The sequence below is a fragment of the Elgaria multicarinata genome, chromosome 1 (genome assembly GCF_023053635.1).
Source record: "Elgaria multicarinata webbii isolate HBS135686 ecotype San Diego chromosome 1, rElgMul1.1.pri, whole genome shotgun sequence".
Classification (NCBI taxonomy): domain Eukaryota; kingdom Metazoa; phylum Chordata; class Lepidosauria; order Squamata; family Anguidae; genus Elgaria; species Elgaria multicarinata.
The window spans coordinates 180,859,916-180,874,553 of NC_086171.1; the positions used below are offsets into that span (position 1 = coordinate 180,859,916).

At 45.2% G+C, this 14,638-nt stretch overlaps 1 protein-coding gene across 2 annotated transcripts in view; it reads left to right on the plus strand.

Annotated features, from left to right (window-relative positions):
• The window catches only part of MTCL2 (microtubule crosslinking factor 2), an 87,958-nt gene that overhangs the window by 17,991 nt on the left and 55,329 nt on the right, over positions 1-14,638 (plus strand). For both annotated transcript variants that reach the window (XM_063144911.1, XM_063144901.1), the window contains exon 2: positions 8,160-8,384. In XM_063144911.1, coding sequence (XP_063000981.1) covers positions 8,160-8,384 — 225 coding nt within the window. The remainder of the gene's footprint in view (positions 1-8,159; positions 8,385-14,638) is intronic.

The following is a 14,638-nucleotide window of genomic DNA, read 5'->3' on the forward strand; positions in this document are numbered from 1 at the left end:
TCAGAAGTGTCAATCTAAGTCCAGTTTAAGGACAAAGGATCCTAAGAAGGGAGCGCAGGGGCCTTGAAGTTTCCTATCAATAGTTGGCACCTGAATAACAGACTGAACAGACACACAGGTCACCAGGTCTTCGCCACTAAGTGAGATTTCTTGTATTTCTGTTTAAATGATACTAATTATTTCTAAATGTGCATCTCTCTCTGAGCAAATTAGCATGTGCAAATTGCATGCAAATCTGTTTCTTTTCTCCCTGGTGATATATTTCCTCTATGTTGGCAATGTGCAAATGGGCACCCAGTTTTTGAGGATGGTCTGGCTTTTGGAGCTGTATTTCTCTGCCTAGGTTGAACTCTGCCTAGTAACAATTTCCTGCTCTTTTGTTGTTTATCGCAGCTGTCGGAGCAGAGGCGTTTCTCCCCCTACCCATCAACCCGCCTCTGCCATCCTCCATAGAAATGAATACCTGGGTCAGAGCTTTGATGCTGAAACTGGTAGAATAATGGGTTGAATTGCTCTGCTCCTTTGTGCTTGCTTTTTTTTTTTACGGTGCCAGTTTCAGCTTTGATATAAGTTTCGTTATAATAGTGCCTTTCAAAGAAGAGAAAGCGTCATTATGATATGGCCTTTAATTATAGCCGCCTATTGAAACTTGATCAACATAGTTCATGCAGGGCCTCTTTACTGAGAGAGGCTTGGTGCAGTAACAGTGAGCTCTGGACAATGTAGGTTTCTTTTCAAAAGCAACCTTCTTTCTGAAGTCCTTTTCAACCATGGACACATCTCATGCTCTGCTTGGACATCCTGCCCCCTAGAATACTCTGATCCAAATAACTAGCAGTCTTCTGCATTCTTTTCAGTTTGTACAGACATATCTGTATAACATATCTATTAAGAGTCTTCCTGTGAATACAGACTAGGAGCTGGTTATACCATTTAAATGCTGTAACAATTACTTGGTTTTCAGCTTCAAAGGCTGAGATTTCTCTAGAACGATTTGGGGCCAGCCTCTTTATAAATCCTCTACTATGCTTCTTGTGAATTCTTGCCATTGTCAGGGCTAAGTCAGCCTTCCCCAATCCTGTACTCTCCAGATGTTTTGAACTCCAGCACTCCTGAACATTGGCCATACTGGCTGGGGTTGATTGGAGATGACGTCCAAAACATCTAGGAGGGCACTGGGGTGGGGAAGTTTTGGCTGGCATGCTTTCAGTCTGGTTTCAGTGTGTGTGATCCAGCATCTTAAAAATGTATTAATTTCCCTGGCATGAGCCCATCCCATAAACTGTACGTATTGCTGTTGTTAGGGAGCTTGTGAGCTCTTCTGTTACTTTTCACAGCAAACATTTAGATCACAAGGCAGTAGGGTGAAGAAGACCGGTCTGTGATTGCAGCTTGCTGGGATATTGCAGAGAACTCTGAATCCTCTGGTGCCCTTGGAGATGATGCCTCATTTCATCATCGGATTTGACATGTTGACTGGGAGGCAGGCTTGTGAAGCTATTGTTTGTGTACCCTTTTTTGCTGGCTTGCTCAATAGGAAGGCTTCCTAATGGGTGCTGTTCTGTGATTGGCTTTCTTCTGCGGATCATAAGCAGATAAACCACTGAGCCGTAAAGGACTAGAGGGGATTTATCTACCTGCTCCCAGCCTCCAAATGAAAATGGACAAAAGCCTGAAGGTCTCCCAGAGAGAGCAGGGAAGGCAACCAGCCAGCAAAGGAAGTGGCTGAGAAAGCTCAGCCCTCTTGCAGGAGCATTTTTGCCAGTGAAACAGGGATTAACAGATGGCTTGGAACACTGGTATACTAGCAGTATCCCTGTACTACTAGCCATAGCCAAATGGGGTCCCTTAGGTTGCAGTATAGCCTGTCCAATGTGCCATCAGGTCTTGTTTTGTGACACCAGTATGTGGAAGTGATTTTGGATTTTCATTTCCTTTTATTTACATGAGCCATCACGTTTGTTGCTCTGCTAGCCTGCAGGCACTAGAGATCCTGGTCACTTGACAGTGTCCATACCATGGCAAGATACAAAATAAACTCATCCCAGTGCATTGGTCAGCTGGAATAGAAGTGTAGCTGTGTTGATATTAATTTTCTAATAGTTCTCATTTTCATGTATGGGGAAAAATGTTCCCCATCAGTAAATATATCTTGTACCAGTAGCTTTGGGTGATATTTTTAGGGACAATTCCAACTCCTGTTCCATACATAGAAGCCCCTACCTCCTGAAGTGAAAGGTCATATAAAGGAAAAGATTGATTTCTTAATAGAATGATACTTTACTAACAGAAACCTCTATGTGTTCACGGAACAATAAAACATAAACACAAATGTGTATCATTCTATAGGCATTGATATTTACATAAATGTGTCAGACTTTTTCTTTTGTTTCTAAATCCAAATACTGCCAGTTCATGAGCATATGCTTGGCCTGCCGATAACATACATGATTTTGAGTTTGGTTTATCTAAATTGAATTTGGCTTCAGTAAACTCAATTGCTGAGCCTGCAAATCGAGTTCTATGCATTTCTCTTGGTTGCATTCCAAAGGCTGTTTCTTTATTTTGCATCCTTCTGGGTAAAGCGGTGCTGTCTCTTCACAACCTGTTCCGACATCTATCCGCTAGGAAGGAGTTTCTCCCCCGTGATTGATCTCCATTTTTGTTGTTGCTGCTGTTTCTTCCGTCTAAGCATCACATTGAGGAGAGCCCTGTCTCCACCCACACTTCCCTCTTTATCTCCCTGTAAAATATTTATAGAAATAAGTTATCTCTCTCAAGCCACCCTTGCTTCAGGCTCTTTGTGTTCAGGGAGTTCCCTTCTGGTATCAGAGTTATTCTTCCAGACTGTCAGGCTTGTTTATGTTTCAGTGGTTGGGCCTAGTGAGGGAAAGTGATGTGCTGGTTGTTGAGTTGGTTAATGTGTCAGCCCTGTATGTGCTGTATGAAGGCAGTAGGTTTCATGTAAAGGAGATACAACGTGCTGAAAGAGTGTACGCTTTGAAGCTTTAATAGACTTACTCATTTCTGGGGGCCATCCTGGTAATTCTGTCCAGTACCCAAAGTGGCTTTTCCATGAGGCCAGGCATGGTGGCAGATTGTGGGCAGTAGAGTGGGAGAAACAGACTTGACCCAAAGGCATGATCTAACCTTCCCCAGTCTGGTGCTCTCCCGATGTTTTCATCTATAACTCCCAGGATTCCTGAATATTGTCCATACTGGTTGGGGCTGATGGGATCTGAAGTTTACAACATTGGCATAATCCACTAGGATTCCAGGAATTTCTCCACAAAATTTAACTGAAATGAACAGGAGTGGAAAATTATGTGGTCTTCTGTAGGTCCTGTGAAGGGACTTTCTCAGGACAAATTCCTTGTGGAATTAGCAGGTCTCAAGCCAGCCTTCCAGTGCCATGCTATGCTAAGTCTCCAAGAGAGTTGATCATCTTTTGGGTGCTGCTGCATATTGATTCTTATTAGGTACCAAGGCTATTGATGAGTTCCCACTAAATATCAAAATGCACCCTTGCAGCATTTATTGTGGAAAATGGTAACGCTTTTTAGGTTAGGGTAGTCTGAAGAAAAGACAAGAGCTCTTCAATAACACGGCTTCTGAACAACTCCTAAGGGAGCTTTGTCTAGTTCTATCCAATATGTGAAGGTAGTTTTAATTCTGCGCTTTTTTAAAGGTATGGACACACGGGTGATCTGAACATCACTTAAGGAGTTGATGGAGAAATGTACAGTAGAATCCTTGAGGATGCTATTATGCTTTTGTCCTCCTTGTGGGCTTTTTATAGGCATCTGGTTGGCCATTATGGGAAACTGGATGCTGGACTTGATAGGCCTTTGCAATGATCCAGGAGGGCTCTTGTTATGTTCTTATGCAGTCCAGAGAAACATAACCGAGAAAGACATCCTGTGGGATGCAGACTGGTTCAACCTATGTTGTCCCTGTTGGCCTTTGCATCCTAAGTGTCTAAACCAGGGGTAGTCAATGTAGCACTGGTGGGCAACATTGCACCTTCAGACTTGGGACCTTGCTGAGGTATCCTACCACCACCCCACTTAAGAACCCCCCCCTTCAAATAATGTTTCTTACTGCTGCTGGGATCGCTTCAAGGCAAAGTGAGGGCCTCTGGTTGCTCCAATCCTTTGCCATGAATGCCTCTGGGCTACATGTAGGGCTCAGAAACTTTCCTATGAAATGAAGATGGCAGGTTGCTTTCATCTGCAGTGTGCCCATTTTGTGGTGATGCCCAGGACAGTTTCTCAAATTGCCAAATGTGCTCATGAGCCCATAAAGGTTTTGTACTGGGTAGCACGTACTAAAGCAGTTGCTGGAATTCACAGGTTGTAGAAAGTGACTGCCCATGATCTTGAACAATAGCACAGAACCAATATTAAAGTATTTTTTCCCCTTCTCCCACCGTGTGTCTGTGACTCCTTTCCTATAAAGGGCGGATGTCTTCCCGACACCCTGCTTTTGGCAGACAATTCCCTGCAGCACTCTTTTGCTCTCCCATTACTTCTGGGAATTTATCAACATGTGATAATGTTTGTTCCAATATTCCATGGATTGGCAGAACCTCATTAACTCCCTCTCGTGTGTGGAGTTGATAGTTAGCCATCACTAATGCTTGTCTGTGTGTTGGTAGATCTCCATTCTGAATATTGTCATCACAACAATGCAGGTAGAAGCGATGTTACCAAAGGAATACAATAAACAAGAGTATTAATATTGCTGCTAGATTTTGGCTATGGTTAGTTGCTGTCTGGTGTTCCTGTACGGCTTAAAACTCTGCTTTGTTACAGGTTTTTCTTTGCTAGCAGTTGTCTTTCTGCTGATGTGAATGCAAGCAAGAAGGGTTATCCTGGTATGCTATTAGTGACAATTCTATAGCATGTCATCTCTCAAAAAAAAAAGGAGCCAATGCCCATTTTCTACTCATCTCTCATGTATTAATAAGCAGCTGCAAAATATGTTAAATCCAATTTTTGTTATGAGATGTTCCAGGTTAAATGCATGCTCTTGAGCATGACAAGTAAGATACCCCTTGGGCTGACAGAGCAAGGATAGAGCTGTATAATCCATGGGGAGAAGGATTTCCCTTTGGCCAAATAGCTCCTGTGATTTGATATGCATTTTTGTCATGGACTGTTAATGGCTTTTGGCAGCCATTTTGGAGCCCAGGTCTGAAATCTCTTACCAGCTCATTGAAAGGGAGGGACACTGGGACAGAGCACTTGAGACTTCCTTTTGATTTAGACAGGCTGGGAGCTCCAGACAGAGCCTAGCCCAAACTGTAGGTATAAGGATAGAAAGAATAACATTGCTGCAGGTGTAAGGGCAGTGTCTGTTGTGGCTCAGGGAGATAAACCTTGGTCCTCATGACTGGCGGTGGTGCGGCTTTCATCTTGCTGTGCAGTCTTTTTTGCCTAGCTTTACATGTGGCAGGCTCACAATGCATTTGCTTCTAATCTCCTTGGGCTAATTAGCTGGATTGGCATTGGAAGGCTGTACTCTGGTGCAGGGTGGTTTCAGAGCCTTGCATTTGGGATTTCCCTCCAATTTTTTCTCTGTAAGTGGTGGATTTGTAGCTGTTAATCTCGCCCATCACATGTTTCCCAAGTGTAGTTGTTGTATCTAGTAAGAGCAGCACAGTAAAAAGTTTAAATAACAAAGATAGTAGAACTAGCAGCTATGCCTAGAACTAAGCAGACTCTATTGCTACTTCCTATTTCCTTTTATAGGCAGCCTTCCTTCATCTGAATATAATTCCAGCTCTTTTAAAGATACAAGAGCATAGTCAAACTATGGGATTCGCTACCACAAAACGTAGAGATGGCCATCAGTTTGGATGGCTTTAAAAAGGGGGTTAGACAAATTTCTGGAGGAGAAGGGTGTCAATGGCTACTAGTCCCGATTGCTGTATGTTTATTCCAGTATCAGAGGTAGTACACCTATATACACTTGTTGTTGGGGAACATGAATGGGAGGGTGCTGTTGCACCCATGTCCTGCTAGTAGGTTTTTCATCAACAGCTGGTTAGCCACTGTGTGATCATAATGCTTGACTAGATGGACCCTTGGTCTGATCCAGCATGGCTCTTTTTACGTTCTTACAATGCCTGCAAAATCACCACCGTAGTTCTGAACACTATAGTGAGGAGATCTAGTGTACAAGTCTTTTTCTTTGTGCTGCCCTTGAAACATTTCTGGAGTGGTGGCAGCCTGTGCCAGGAGTTCATAGGTAATTTCCATGGATCTGCAGGTGATCCATCACTTAGGGATGCTGCAAGTGTCTGGTTGGGTCTGTGCGGGCAGCGGACCCCCACCTCCCCACTTCCGGCCCTCATAGAACCAACCCGATGTGCCTGCTGTGAGGGCGGACCCATGCCAGAGCGCTTGCGATCCCCCACAAGGGCTTGGGTGTTGGTCTGCCCTAGGAAAGCATGCTTTCTCGTGTCTCTGGAAAGTACACAATTCCCCCGGGCACACTAATTGGCTGAGCAGAGGCTGCCGCAGCCTGGCTCATTGGAGCAGGCTGCTCAGGTGGTGGTGCTCACAGGGCAGATGTGGGCAAGGTTAATAAAACCCTTCCTTCACTTCTGCAGAAAAGTAGTGGATCTGTGATTTTCTTTTCATTTAGCATTCATTATCCAGAGGCAGAAATTCATCATTGGAAGTAGTGAAATCCTGACTTTTTGTTGTCCTTGCAAGCTTCACCACTGATTATTCATACATGGATGAACAGGAAATAATAAATAATAGTAAATAATAAATATTTATATAGTAAGCATAAATAAAATTATTTACTTAAGTAATAGCAGATAGTATTATTCATTCATTTATTGCATTTCTATGCCGCCCGGTAGCCAAACCTCTGGGCAGTTCACAAAAATTAAACTATGAAAGCAATTCAAAGTATAAAACAAACAGCAGTATAAAGACACAGTGTAAAAGTACAATATAAAAGCACAACCAGGATAAAACCAGGCAGCAATGCAGAGATTAATATGGATTTAAAATACAGATTTAAAACAGCAAGGTTAAAAACTAAGATGATAAACTATTAAAATACTGGGAAAATAAAAAGGTGTTCACCTGGCATCGAAAAGTATAACGTAGGTGCCAGGCAAACCTCTCTAGGGAGCTCATTCCACAGCCGGGGTGCCACAGCAGAGAAGGCCCTCCTCCTGGTAGCCACCTGCCTCACTTCCTTTGGCAGGGGCTCATAGAGAAGGACCCCTGAGGATGATCTAAGGGTCTGGGTGGTACATATGGGAAGAGGTGTTACTTCAGATAACCTGACCCCAAGCCGTTTAGGGATTTAAATATTAATACCACTGTAAATGTATGACAGGAAATAGGAAGTAGTACAGCAATGTAATATCACATCTGTGATTAACTCTTATAGTAATGTATTCAGGACCAGGAAGGTGGGGAAGGGAAACACAGTTCATTCAAATCAACTGGCTCTAACCTTAGTGCCCTCCAGATGTGTTGGACTGAAAATCCTATAATTCCCAATTACCATGGACATTGGTCATGATGGCTGGGAATTATGGGAGGTGCAATCCAACACATCTGGAGGGCAGCAGATTGGGGAAGGCTGATTTACACACTTCTCTTGCCACCTCATAACAGGTATGTAGATGCCCTTCTCTGGATTCATCTGCCTTCAAAAAGTGAGGAGGGCATCTACTAGAGAGAAGGCCTTCTCTGTGGTGGCACCCTGACTTTGGATTTCCCACCCTAGAGGAGTTTGCCTAAGTGCCTTCATTATTGCCACCAGGTTAAGTAGTTCTGCCCTGTTCGCATGAGGTTTTAACTAGCTTCAGTGGCTTTGATTGGCTTTAATCTGCAATTTTTCATCTGTATAAATGATTTATAAAATGGCTTTATAAAATGGCACTGCTGTTCTGTTATGGTTTGCGTTTCTATTTTTTTAGTTGTGATTTTTATTGTCTGCCTTGAGGACTTTTTGTAGCAGAATGGCAGGATAGAATTTTTAATAAATAAATAAATACACAGACACACACACACACGTGTACGTATTAACTGTTTTCCTTTCCTTTCCTAATATCCCTCACAAGCTGGTTCCATGACTTTCACCCTGTCCGTCCTTTGATTATTGTGGTGTCTTGCCTTCCTCAGGATGAGATTGAGGAACTACGTGCTGAGATGCTGGAGATGAGAGATGTCTACATGGAGGAAGATGTCTACCAGCTACAGGAGCTCCGACAGCAGCTGGATCAAGCCAGTAAAACCTGCCGTATCTTGCAGTACCGTCTGCGTAAGGCAGAACGACGCAGCCTTCGTGTGGCACAGACTGGCCAAGTGGATGGAGAGCTCATCCACAGCCTTGAACAAGATGTCAAGGTAAGCCTGCGAGTACACATTTTTTCTCAATCACAACTGAAGAGATAGTTAAATGGCTCTGGGATATGTGTCTACTAGACCATAATGTTTGTTCTGGCAATTGGAATCTCTCCAAGGTCTTCCCTAGTTCAAGTACCTGAAATCCTTTAACTGGAGATAGCTGGGGGTTTTCTACATTCAAAGCATAGGCTCTACTGCTGAACTGTGGCCCCTTTTTTACAGAATTTGGTGTGGATTTCATGTAACTTTTGAAAAAGAGCTGCTTATAAATACGTCATTAAGAAATTAATCTGGTGCTGTGCTGGCCTGGAGGAACACTGGAGAGGATCTCTTGGAAGATATGTAAAGTGCTATTACGTATTTTAGTCATTTTCTAGAACAAACCATGAGGCTTGAATTCCTTTGCACAAACATAGCCTACCTCTTGTCAATAAAGGCAAGATAACAGGAAGTGAGTAAAGTAAAATAAACGGAGATCATAAATGGAGTCATAGTAAAGTAGACTCAAGCCATCACCATCTCTATGTTTCATATTTCACAATTTCATGATTTCCCTAGGCAAGCATTGAAATTGGCATTTGGTGCAGAATTGAGCTTTTTAACAGAGGCATATTTCTGGCCTTTATGACTGTGAAGATAGGCTTTAAAGTGTTTTGGTACTGCTAAGGGAAATCTCAGAAGCCAAGGAAGTGGGGAGAGAAAACCATGACTAACAGAACAGGAGGAATAAACACATGCAAAATAAACAAAAAAATTGCAAATGTGACTGCTAATTTGCATAGATGTCCCAAATTGATCTTTTCTTGGTGCAGAATTTGAGTTACCTGGATGTAGAACTTTTGTTTTGTTAATTTGCTTCATTTAAAAGCACAGTAAATACATAACCCTACATTGGAGCTTTCTGGTTCAAGCCTTGATGACAAGAGCAAGTGGCAATTTGCTTTGTTTGAAACACTTTTGGGGAGCGGACCTCCTTCAGCTCTTTATTCTTGGCTAATTTACTGTGCGATTTTGAATTGGCCAATCCTGGAGTTACTGGGGAGGGGTTATATTTATATTGGTGTCGCATTGCTGCATAGCAGTGTGAAGGCAATGCCTTTCCCTCTGCTTTGGAGAAGATATCTGCTGATGACCGTTGTAGAATCCTGTTACTCTTGCAACAGCTGAGAGTAAGAACAGTCATTTTCCCAAGGCTACCCATCGTAGTTGAAAGCTGCCTGTGAATTTGAACCTGTGTTTCACAAGTGAGATCATTCCAGTTGCAGCTGGACTTCTCCTTCTCCTTGCTTCTACTCCTCCCTGTTCATTCCCCTTTCCAGTCTTTAGGCTCCTGGAGGCTGTGCAGGCCAGGAAAGGGTTAGCCATAAGAATATGCTTTCTTGTCAGCTCAGTTTACAGTCATGAGAACTAAGCAGCTGACCAAAGTGGCTGAGCCCCTCCCTTGAGCTGCCCGAAGGCCTGAGCTAGTTCACCATGACGGTACTGGCCAGCTGGGCGGTGCATATGTTGCTTTAGTGTGGCACTTTCTTGGCAATGTACAGCATGAGACTGCAGGAATGCCTCTTCTCTCGCGGCCTATAAGGCTTGATCTGTGGTCCTTTGACTACAGGTCCTATACCTAATCATATAAGTATTCCATAGGGGACAGCAGCACAAGTGGCTGAGATGGGAAAGAGCAGGAAAAGAGAGCCCGCAAAATGTTTAGGTGTGCCCATGCTGGCTGGCATGATTGGACTGAGAGTAGAAAGGATTGGGCCAATTAGACTGCTTGGAGGAGTAAAATCGGGTGATAAGATGCCTGTGTCTTTGGAGACTACTTTTGCCACGATTACAAAAGCAGGAACCTTTTAATGTCAGAGCCAGGGCTGGTGCTACCATTAAGCCAACTAGGGCGCAGACCTCAGAGGGGCACAGTGCTGACCTTTAAGGGTCCTTCGGCCCGCGGGGATCTGCTCGGCAAGTCCGCTTAGCAGGTGGGGAGCCTCCACTGCAGCTGGGAGTGGTGTGCTGAGGGCTAGCTGGACAGGCAGAGAAGGTAATGCACTGGCACTCCCAAGCATACACACACCCGTGGCTTAATATGCGCCACTCTTGCCAAGGCGTCCTCCAAAGTTCTGCCTCTCAACCACCTCTTTTCCCCTCTTCTCCCCACGTGGGATTCTAGGGAAGGATCCTGCGGACCTTTAAGGGCATTTTTTTTGGGTTTGTGTGCAAGTAGCTCACCTTGCCTAGGGCGCAATATATTCTGGCACCGGCCCTGGTCAGAACTGGAACATTCTCCAGGGTGACTTGCACAAATATTCTGTGCAAACAGCACTGGCTAGTCTTGATTATCTCCAAGCAGTAGACTTAAACTCTTTGATAGTTTCTTCTTCTCCCCTTTCCACTGAATGCCGAACCTGCAAGTTCACCAAAGGAGTCATCATTTCCACAGGGGCTCTATGAGATTTCTCCAATTCTGTGCAGAAAGTAGAAGGGATTCAGCGACCTTATTCCAGGTGGTAGGGTTATTGTCACACTTCTTAGTGTGTACCCGTTTTGTGCTTTGGACTCACAGTGAGGGAAGGAAGATGGGTTCATTGGCAGTATGCTGTGTGAGGATTTGGCCATCTCATGGCCCTACAAGCTTGGCAGTCACACACACACACACACACACACACACACACACACACACACACACACCCCTCATCCTGCCAAACCACACAAGCAACCCATTATAGAATCATAGAATAGCAGAGTTGGAAGGGGCCTACAAGGCCATCAAGTCCAACCCCGTGCTCAATGCAGGAATCCACCCTAAAGCATCCCTGACAGATGGTTGTCCAGCTGCCTCTTGAATGCCTCTAGTGTGGGAGAGCCCACAACCTCCCTAGGTAACTGATTCCATTTGTCGTACTGCTCTAACAGTCAGGAAGTTTTTCCTAATGTCCAGTTGGAATCTGGCTTCCTTTAACTTGAGCCCGTTATTCCGTGTGAATAAATTGAAACAGACCTCCCAGCAGTGTTTGTGCGCAGCTCATCTGCTCCTTTCTGGTTGGCTGAGAGAGAAAAAGAGAAAACAATAATAAAATGTAGAAACAGTTTTTGACCTTCTTGGATAAGCAGTGCAGGAGAGGCAAACAACCAATGCTCAATACTGCTGATAGTTTCCAGTGGGCAGCCATTACTTGTAACGTCTTGTTTACCAAGGTTCTGTGCTTGCCTTGGTCTCAGCTCACTTGAGAGCGGCAGCTCCAGTTACACCAGCATGCCACCCTTCCTTGGCTACAAAATGCTTTTGCATTGTTGCAATGGGAAGCTTAGCAAAGCCTGAGACGGAGCCAAGCGATGGCCTTTACACAAAGGAGTGAATCTGCTGCCAAGTGCCCCAGGCTCCAGAAAATGGCTGATCCTGGAAATGAAGCATGCCACAAGTGACTGATGACAATCTCCACCCAAGCATCTACTGCTAACTGCTCTATAATTAAGAGGATGTGTTGCACGGTTGTTAAAAGTAAATATAGCCATTCTCCACACCTGCCGGAGTCCTGGAAAACGTGTTTTCGTTGTAATATGCACCGGAGGTAGTTTCTCCGCTCTGCTAATGCCACTGTCCTCTTCTGCCTTCTCTCTTTCCACCTAGAGGAGAGATGGGCAATATATGGCCCTCTATTTTGGCCTATTACTCCCGTCAGCCCTAGCCAACATAGCCAATGGTGAAGGTTGCTGAAAGCCTGAACATTTGGAGGTCCACAAGTCACCTGCCCCTCTTGATTTTGCTGCCTGTTTGGGCCTGTAAAAAACAATGGTTGTCAAACACCAGGCAAATCACAACACATGTCTGGTGGGCTGAGTTTGGCTACATGTTGAGCATCAACCATTGTTCAGGAATTTTCTGTCCATGTGATAAGTTGCAGCATGATATTCTTTTGCTTTATATTTAACAGAAATGTTGGCATATGGGATTTCTCTCAGTTTTGTTTCAGAATATTCAAAGTTTTCGTTCTGGAGCAGTTAATGAGAGGGGGAGTGTGTTTCTGCCCATATTATTTTTAAGTCTCTTTTATTAGCTCCCTGCAAGGCGAGGGCTCCTAAGGACATAAGAAGAGCCATGCTGGATCAGACCAAGGGCGTTGCTAGACCTACCGGGTGTTCCGTCGTTGAGGAGCGGTGAAAGCGGCTTTTCCCGTTCAGCCGTGACGCCTCATGCTCCACACCTGCCTTCGATTTGTGGCGGAAGTTTGCGCCGGTTGTGCTGCTGCCGCCGCGAGAACGGTTGCGCAGCCACACCGGCCTGATTGCCGCGGCTTTTTTTTTCGCTCGCTGCACGGTTTGCGCACGTCCGAAAGACCGCAAACTTGCGCAGCCGTCAGCGATGCCGCCGCCGGCCCTGGCGGCGGCAGCGGCGGCAGTGCCAGTGCCAGCCGAAGTGCTGCTGGTGCTGTTGAGGGTCAACATTGATGCGCTCACTTCCTGATGGGGGTCGTGGCGGGTGTCATATGACCCGAGGTCAATCGTCTGCATGGCCACTCTGTGCCTACATCTCCCATCATGCCTCTGAGGTGTCGGCGGCGATGATCGCCTCTGTGCCCTCTGCCCCATCCCAAGGAGCCAACCCACATCTGGCCGTAGCCATGGCAGCAGCCCACAAACAGCTCTGCCCTCTGCCAGCCTGGTACCCACACTAACAGGCAGCGTACAGCACCGCCATTATGCGGCCACGGTAGCTGCCCACCGCAAGGAGTCACCAGCCACTTTTCCGTTCCTCCGTTCCTGCGCAAACTGTCACTGGGGAAATAAAAAAAAAAAGCCGCTCCGCCGCGCTGCCCCAGCTGGTGGACTGCGCGCAAATGGCGGAGGCGGCTTGACCGAAGCCGCTGACCACTCCCCCTTAGCACGCCTTTTCCTGACCAGTGCCAACCGCAGTGACCTCACATCCTCCCACACGTACTCCGAATTACCGCGGGACAGCAGGAAAAGGCGCCCTAAAACTCACTTTTTTAAAGTCGGGAGAAAGAGGCTTCACCGCGGGATAACGGCGGATCCTTGTGAACGTCATCTGGAAGCCTCGACGTGACTGCGGAAGGTAACGCGCGCTAGAGCCTCGTCTAGTAACGCCCCCAGTGTCTATCTAGAGCTTCAGCTATTGGGCGGTATAAAAATGCAATAAATAAATAATAGTCCAACACTCTGTGCCCACAGTGGCCAACCAACTGTTGACCCACAAACAAGATACAGGTGCAACAACACCCTCCCGCCTGTGTTCCCCAGCAATTGGTGTATATAGGCTTACTGTCTTCTAGGAATTGGGCATGCTGTTCCATCCCTGCCCGGTAATGTCTGCCATTTTGCTTGATCAGCAGCACACCTTGATAAACTGTGGCTTTGTGTATGGGCACCCTTCATTACAGATGTTCTTCTGCAGTTGGGTCTCTTTTTGGCAAAGTCTCTGCGTTCCTCCACGTATTAGTACACTTCAGGGCTAGGCTTACCTGTAGAGCATGGTGTGCTGTCCAGTTTGCATGCATATGCTGTCTAGCTAAAGTGCCATGCATCTTGATCTGAGAGCATAGGAGCTGATATATATTGGAGACGACGACAAAATGTACAAAAATGCCATTAAAATATATATAATACACAAGACATAAGAGTGTGAATTTTTTTAAAAGAAAGAATAGAAATGTTAAGGACATTAGAAATATTAGAAGCGTTAGTACAGTACATCTTGGAGCCCCAGTTAGTGGTACACAAACCGATCTCCACCTCACTTACATCACATCACATCATATTGAGGTCATTAGGAATGTTAGATATATTAGAAATGCCAAACTTTTGTTAGCCACAGTTGGTGATATAGGGGCTGATGTTTGTTGGAGGAATATAGGAATAGGATCCGAGAAGTAGGATGTATTTTGCCCCCTCAGCCCTTTTGTTTCATCCATATGGGTCATTGCATGGATTGGTTCACTTCTGAGCTGGATGTGGCGAGAGAGCTCCCATATGTTTGTCAGGCTGCATTTTTTCACTCTCCGCTTTCCTTGCAGCCAGTAACAGCTGCCTCCTAGTTGCCTTAGCATTCACTGTGATCAAGTGTTTTGCTAGCAGAAACAGGAAACAACCAAAGGTTTTCCTTTCTTTCTTTCTCCTTGATGGTGCTGCTGTTGCTTCAAGCTGAGCCGATTTCATAGTTGTAACTGTGGTGCTGTTTGCCCCTCTGGTAGCTCAGTTTTCAGTTCTCATAGTCAGGATGCAACTGGGGATTTGTATAAATAACT